We start from the raw sequence: 8,588 nt of genomic DNA, 5'->3' as shown, positions 1-8,588 counted from the left end.
CCCTGCATCGGCAGGCGGACTCTCAACCACTGCGCCACCAGGGAAGCCCTACATGTCAGTCTTATGCTTTCCAGCATTCAATGAATTTTTATTGTCAGTTTTATGCTTTCAGGCATTCAATGGATTTTTATGTTGAGCACCTAATATGCCGAAGATAAGAGGAAAGTTAGATCCAAAGCATATGAACTGGTTTATATATTAGAGAAATACTGGCTTTTATGCTAAAACTATGAGAAGATTTTTACATATATAGGTTGAACCATATGAACATGCCAATATCTGATTCTGAACTAAAAAAACAGCAATTTCATATGGTTCAAACTAACAGACTAGATAAAGTCGTTAACTATTAGTAATTAGCATACTACATTCTACAAGTAATTATATTTCAAATGTACAATATTTTACAATTATAAATAAAAATAAAGTACATTTTATATTTTCAAATTATACTTTTTTACTTTATAAAAAATAACTTTTTGTTTAAAAAGTCATAGTGTGATACTATAAATGATAAACTACACTATACACACAGCTTTCAGAAATAAATAAACCAATCATTATTTTTCCATCACATATTTATGGCTTACTTTGCATGAATTAAATGTTGCCACATCCAGTAAAAATACAAAGATTAATCAGTTAGAATCTACCCTATAAAACTTATAGTTTGAAGAGATACAGATATTAATATATGTAAGAGAATGTTAAAGTCAGTCACAAAAAAATTCACAGGAAGATGGGATCAGTTTTAGTGGAAGGAATCCAGAAAAATTTTGTGAGCTTTTAATATAGGTTAAGACTGGAATATGTCAATTTTGGAAGATCTGAGAAAGGGAGGCCTAGATAGATGGTCCAGTACTTTCAAATGAGGAAAAAGAAAAGACTTGGAAGCATTTATAAAAAGAAAAAAAAAAAAAGTGATAGAGGCTAGAAAGAACCCCACATATTAATAAATAGCTTAGTTTGCCATATGAATATATGAACAGGAAACATTTCTTCAGCATGTCTTACAAGTCCTCAGAGATTATTCTGAAAACCAGTGGTACTACTTAGCCATGAAATTTACATTCTAATGTTGAAAACAGATGATAAATTGATTGTATAAATTGTTATTTCAGGTAGTGGTAATGCAGTGAAAAGGATAAGGAAAGACACGGGTTGCTATTTTACATAGGATAGTAATGAAGAGCTTGCTGAAGTGGCAGCATCTGAGTAGAGATTGTAATGAAGTGAGAGAGAAAGCCATGAAAGTACTTGGGAGAAGAGCTATCTAGGCAGACACAGTAAATGCAAAGGCCCTGAGGTAAAAGTGTCCTTGGTATGTCCAAAAGATAGAAAAGAAGTCAATATGGCTAGAGGGTAATGAGAGAGAATGAAAGCGTTTTGGAAGATAAGATTGGAAGGTAGCCAGGGGTAAATCATGTATGAACTTGCAGAATCACAGTAAGGACTCTGGATTTTGTTCTAAAATAGCTAGAAAGCCACTGGAGGGTTTTGAACAAGCGTGTGAAAATATCTGACTTAACTTTTGAAAAGACAACTTTGGCTATAAAATATACAGGGGTAATAATTTTATCATACAGAATCCAATAACCAGTGTTCTGAAGAGGACTATCTACTGCCAAGCTGAGTTAATCATACCTATCACTAAATTTGCTCCCCATTATGAATTACCTATCATTGTGAAGGATACCACCATTCATCAGTCTGTTCACATAACCAATCTAAGAACCATCTTCAATTCTTCCTTCTTCCTCATATCCAGACACCACATATTTATTCTACCAAAACTGCTTGACTCTCTCTTCTTTGTTTTTGTTGCTGTTACAAGAGGCATTAAGCATGTTTAACCTGGACTACCACAGAAGCCTCCTTAAATTTGCTGCCTGTAGACTTGACCCTCTCTAATTAATTCTACAAGTCTGAGGAAGATGGATGTGAACTTTCTAAACTGTAAATCTGATCGTGTATTTTCTTTGCTAAAAGTCTTTCAGCAACTCCCTACACCTTGTAAGACAGAATCTCAACTGCTTAATTTTGTACAAAGTACTTTATAATCTGTTTTGTCTTTCATTATGCTACACCTCTCACTATACTTCATTTGCTTAAAGCTCTTCTGGTGGTGAACAGAAAAAGTCCTATTGGATTCATCTGAAGGACTTTTCCCAAATAAAATGTGTCTTTCTGCAGATTCAGATGTTACCCCAGTAGGGCATGGCCTTTCATTGAAAATAACTGCTAGAGTTGATGACTGTTACCATTAGAAGTGCATCCTACCTACCCTCAGGTATGTCAGATAAGAAATTGCCATACAAAAGCACATCCTTAGAGCAAGCCACTCTATCCCACAGTTCCTTACCCTGTATATACTGGGCTTACCCACATCACTATCCCTAGAAAGTAATTCCTTCTTAAACTCTAAATCATCCTTCAAATCTTATACTAAGACTTTAATTATTTCTTCTGATAGTTAAGTGATTCTTCTCCACTATGCTTCTAAGTAAACTGAACATACCACTATTATATATTGTAGTTATTTACACATGAGATCTGCTTTTTAGATAGTGTCTCTTGAAAGCAGGATATTATCTGTTGAGTACCTACTACGTATAAGACACTACTTTTATAATATTCATACTCCAGAGCCCAGCATAATAGTTATCAAACTGTTAACTACGTAATGACTAAATTAATATTCTACATAACTTCAATGTACAACTTTCCCTATTCTTGTAAAGATATAATTTGACCCTATGAAAAGTTTAAAGATGAGAAATGAAACAGTTACCACCAAATCTCGACAAGAATAACTGGCAGGCCTACCTCAGAGACTATAGCAGCTGTTAATATGCTCTGGGCCTCCACTTGACCCCTTCTCAAATTAATGGATCTCCTAATTAAAAATAAAAGGCTACTGGAACTTATCTATTTGTTTTAGCAGGCTTACTAGTAGCCCTGTTTATTTTGGACTTGTGGTTATCGTAAGTTATCTATTTCCCTTTTAATACATCCATAAACCTGTTAAATTTGGGAAGCGGGGGTGTTGGTTGCAGACCACTTTGAGAATACAGTTAAACCTATGGCCCTCTTATTCATCCATTTATCAATATACACACTCACTTTTCCTATAACTTCAAAGGATTCATGAACCTCTCAATCTAATCCATCAACCGTAGGTTAAAAAACCTTACTCCAGAGGTGTTTTAATTTTAAAACACTCAGCATAATATGGTGCATTCACACCATATTCACACCATTCACACTCAGCATAGTATGGTGCATACTGTGTTCCAAGAACACAGTATTTGCCTTAAAAAAAGAAAAAAAGCCCAAAATAACATCTGAGAAAAATGAAAAAAAAAAAATCCCAAACTAAAGGTCAATATTAAAAACAATAGAAAAACCAACTCTACCATATCCCATAATAAATGTTCAAAGTTAGTGAAGTAGTATACTATCAAGTATCAGATCAAGTAATACATCAAGTAGGAATAAATACATTTCTCTAAAAATAATTTAGAAATTATTTTGAAATATGGCATATAATTGAACTAATTTTCATAAATAAGTTAAAAATTATAACATATACATATTTCTCTCTTTTCAGCATCTTCACAAATTTCATTTGAATGGGTACATAGGGTACCTGTCTCCAAGCAAAGATTCCTACTGTCCCCTCCACTCCCCCCAATTTCAAATTCTTCCTAAACTTAAAAAACAAAAAGAAATACCTAAAACTTTTATTCTGAAATTACTTAAGATCTATTAAAATATGGAAGAAACTGATTTGCAGAGGCAAAAATCTTTAAGATAAATGAGTTGAAAGTAGAATGGTGGATTTTATAATAAATCAACCTTTCTAAGATGCTTTGCAAATTATAAAACTATAGAACCTTAGATTGGAAAGGACCTTCATGTTAATCCAGTTCAGTTGTTCCTATCATTTTCTCTTCCACATTATATCTCAGAAAAAGGACACATTCCTATTAGTAACAAGTGTTCCCCATAACACTGGTTTTTAATTAGGAGTTACATGCCCATACCAGATTCCCTGAGAACCCAAAGATCTAGTCCAAACAATCATTAATGACAGAACGCCTTCTCTTTTCATTTGTCCTTTCTTAAAGATCTGTATGTAGTGATGGAAAACTCGTTATAGCCCAAACTTTTTTAAATAAATTTTTGTTTTAGAATAATTTTAGATTTACAGAAAAGTTGTAGTTTTCTGTGGAGAGTAGAGAGTTCCTGTGTACCCTTTACTCAGACAATTTTACTTAAAAATTTTTTATTGATTGATTTTGGTAGAAATAATTTTAAAAATAATATTTTAGAAATCTTTTGTTTCCAATTTGTTGTATTGTCAATGCACAGATTTGGAGGCTAAAATGATCTCAGAAATCCTAATACAGTGTTTAAACAGCAAAATTATGAAAAGCAGAAAAACGCAAAAAATGTGGTACTAAATAGGTGATGAAAAGGATACTTGTTTACAGTATAAGAGCTTAAACAAGAAGAGTATCATCTTGTTCAACATAAGCTGTGAACGTTCACATCATGCCCACAAATGACTGTGAAAGTGCCATAAGTACTGATGTTGGGTTTCAAATAAATTTTATCAGGTAGGTTAATTCACACATGTGGAATCGGTGAATAACAAGGGTTGACTGTATACACACTTACATTTATTTACTGTACTTACCTTTGAAGATCCATTTGAATACATCTGTATCATGTTCTCTGCACCTTGCTTTACTTTAAGTTCTATATCCAATTGTTTTTGTAAGGCCATCAGTCTATTATTGCTGGTGGAACAACGAGGGTCACTACTGGGAGTATCTGGAGTCCTTGGGCAATCTGTAAGTTAAATAGTATATTAAAAATTATTTACTAGGACCAATTGCTGCTTAAAATTGGAAGTTAATATTTTCAAAGAATAAAGAATTACAAGGTTTGAGATGAGTTTGAAGTCACTTAAATGGAATCTCCTTATGCTTACAGAAAATACAAGAATTCAAGTCAAGAAAATATTCAAGTAGAGTTGTAGATACTGTAGAAGTGACTACATTGAGTCTGAAGGTGCGTTAGATCATTGTCCAAAGTTTTTCTAACACAATTACTTTAAAATTAAATCAAATCAATTTGACTAGCGTGTTTAAGAATTAAACTAAATTCCCTACTTATTACCTGATTGATTAGAGAACAAAGCGTACTCAAAATTATACAAATTCTACAAAAATAATTACCTATAAATAGGACTAAGGGTACTTCAAATATAATGCTAGCATTAATGAAAACAATCTAAGTGTACGCATAAAAGTCTTCACATTTTGCTTTCTACTATGATGGTAGGGGGTGTAGGAAGACCAAAAATTCAAGTCCATTGCTTTTCATAAAGCATACCATGGTGCTTCTATTTTGAAACAAAAACAAAAATTCAAACAGAACACTCTATTCTCAGTAATTCATTAGTGTTGAAACACATCTAATAATTCTACCACATATCTAAATAACTTCATATTGAAGTTATTTTGTGTTTTATCGACACCAGGTTTCTAGATTAAATAAATAAATAAATAAATAAAGCTAGAAGACTAGGGTAATAGACCTGGTTTAGTTATAAGTAGCTTGGTAATCACCAGAAAACTGCAAGTCATTTAACCTTTGTGCTTCAGGGTTCCCTTCTCTAATAAAAGATGGTGTGACTAACCAATTTTAATAAATGTTTCATATTTGGTTTTATACTTCTTTAAAAAAAATTCACTAGTTCAAAAACATTTAAACATAATTTGTTAATTAACTTACAAAAATACAGATACTATGTTAGATACTGATATAAAATAATATTATTTTATCATTTACATACTACTTTACAATGTCTAAGTCCTGATCTAAGGGCTTTATTGACTCATTAATCCTCATAACAACCCTGAAACAAGTATTACACCTATATTACTGAAAAGAAAACTAGAGCACAGGGAAGTTAAGAAACTTGCCCAAAGTTTGGCACTGAGATTTAGTACAAACCATGTGATATGGGATAAATTACTTAACAGCTCTGTGCCTAATTTTCCTCATCTGTTAAATAGTGAAAATAACATCTACCTCACAGGATTATTGTGACTAAATAATTTATGTGTAAAGAGGTTAGAAAAGGCCATGGTGCATAGTAAATATCCAGTAAACAGTAACTAGTACTAGTCAGTGTACAAGTGTCAAGTATATCTCTGTTGAGTCCATAAATGAAGTGCACATTTATAGCAATGACTGAAAAGTGCATTCAGATCTGTGAACAGATAGGTTTTCTCCCCCACTTCCTGTTTTTTTTTTAACATAAATGATAGAAGACTCTTGGAAGAAACTGAAATTATACAAAATTTGGTACATAAAGTTAATTTATAGCAAGCACATTTTTAAAAAGAACTGGAATGCATTCAGAGTAGAAGGACCTCAGCTGAGAAAAGTATGGAAATTTGTTGTCTGTAAAATACTTGATGGTGTTTAGCCTAGGGTAAGAGAAATGATTCTTGCCTAAACATTTAAACAACTGTCTATAAAAGAAGCTGTCCTCTTACTATCTCCTCACAGGGTAGAGAATTAGAACCAAAGGGTAAATGTAGTGAGTGCAAAAATTTTATCCCAGGATAAAGAGAAATTCCTTATAAAGTTAAATGGTTTACCTTAAAAAATGTAATAAAATCCCTTGTCTCTGGAAGCATTTATATAGAAGCTAGATTCCAAACCATTAAAGATACTATATAAGAAATTCTTGCACATTAAAGAAGGTTGTCCAAGACACTGAAATACCCACTGATTCTATCGGTCTATGAATTCGTAATAATATTATAATATCTAACACTGTTTTCATGGAAAAGTATACTTTCAGTTTTAATAAGAATTTTAAGAACATAAGAAATAACACAACGGTTAAGAGTCTGGGCTCTTGAGGTCAGAATGTCTGGGTTAAAATCCTGTGATAGTTACTTATTCGTGTGATCTTGATCAGATACTTACTTAATATGTGTTACAGTTAACTAACCACAAATTTGGGGTTACTGTGAAGATAAATCCTGTACAGTGCTTAGGCTAAAGTGTAAGGCTCAATAAAATTACATGTCAGGGCTCAGTTAAGCAGCTATTTCTGCCATCTAATCTTCAAAGGAACGAACAATAGTTTGTAATATAACCTTATTTTAGAAATAAAAAAGCAAACTCAGAGAGGTTAAGTAATTTGCAACGGTCACAAAAGTATATGCCAAGCCAGAAATTTAACTTTAGAAATGTCTTGTTTTATAAAGACCACTTTTTACTCATTTAGAAATTAGAGAAACACTTTGCTGTCTTCCTTAGATTTCACCTATTTTCCCTTTCAAACTATTTTTCTTCCATCCATTTAATTTTTAAAAATTTTAATACAATTTTTAAAGGTTACTTTCCATTTACAGTTATTACAAAATACTGGCTATTACTGGTGTTGTACAATACATCCTTGAGTCTTACACCAACAGTTTGTACCTTCCACTCCCTCACACCTATATTGTCTCTCCCACCTTCCCTCTCCTCACTGGTAACCACTAGTTTATTCTCTGTATCAGTGAGTCTGCTTCTTTTATGTTATATTCACTTGTCATATTTTTTAGATTCCACATATCAATAGCAATATCATACAGTATTTATCTTTCTGTCTGACTTACTTCACTTAGCATAATGCCCTCCAAATCCATCCATGTTGCTGCAAGTGGCAAAATTCTGTTGGCCATTTTTATGACTAAGTAGTATTCCATCGTATGTATATATATCACAGCTTCTTTATCCATTTATCTGTGGATAGACAATTGTTGTAGCCATACTTTGGCTATTGTAAACAATGCTGCTATGCAAATTGGGGTGCATTCATCTTTTTGGTGTTTTTGTTTTTTTCAGATATATACCCAGGAGTGGAATTACTGGGTCATATGTATTTCTATTTTTAGTTTTTTGAGAAACCTCCATACAGTTTGCACCAATTTACATTCCCACCAACAGTGTATAAGGCTTCCCTTTTCTCTACCTCCTCACCAACATTTGTTTTTTGTAACTTTTTGATGATAGCCATTCTGACAGCTGTAAGGTGATACCTCTTTGTGGTTTTGGTTTGCATTTCCCTGATGATTAGTAATGTTGAGCATCTTTTCATATGCCTGTTGGCCATCTGTATTTTCTCTTTGGTAAAATGTCTATTCAGGTCTTCTGCCCATTATTTATTTATTTATTTATTTTTAATGTTGAGTTGCATGAGCTGTTTACATATGTTGGGTATTAATCCTTCATTGGGTCATATCATTCGCAAATATTTTCTCCCATTCAGTAGGTTGTCTTTTCGTTTTGTCAATGGTTTCCTTTGCTGCGCAAAAGCTTTTTAGTTAGGCTCCATTTGTTTAATTTTGCTTTTATTTCCTTTATTTTAGGAGAAGGATCCAAAAAATAACTGCTGTGATTTATGTCAGAGTGTTCTGCCTATGTTTTCTTGTAGGAGTTTTAAGGTTTTTCGACTTACATTTAGGCCTTTAATCCATTTGGAGTTTATTTTTGTATATGGTGTTAGAGAA

The 8,588-nt window shown here is 32.7% G+C and overlaps 1 protein-coding gene across 4 annotated transcripts in view; it reads right to left on the bottom strand.

The window, feature by feature from the left end:
* PKN2 (protein kinase N2) overlaps positions 1 to 8,588 on the bottom strand; it is a 126,853-nt gene that overhangs the window by 67,031 nt on the left and 51,234 nt on the right. For all 4 annotated transcript variants that reach the window (XM_007468502.1, XM_007468503.1, XM_007468505.1 and 1 more), the window contains one exon: positions 4,703 to 4,857. In XM_007468502.1, the coding sequence (XP_007468564.1) occupies positions 4,703 to 4,857 (155 nt within the window). The remainder of the gene's footprint in view (positions 1 to 4,702; positions 4,858 to 8,588) is intronic.

This window comes from Lipotes vexillifer, unplaced genomic scaffold (genome assembly GCF_000442215.2).
Source record: "Lipotes vexillifer unplaced genomic scaffold, Lipotes_vexillifer_v1.1 scaffold490, whole genome shotgun sequence".
NCBI lineage: Eukaryota > Metazoa > Chordata > Mammalia > Artiodactyla > Lipotidae > Lipotes > Lipotes vexillifer.
The sequence above is the reverse complement of the archived record's forward strand: the minus strand, read 5'-3'. Positions and strand labels throughout refer to the sequence as shown.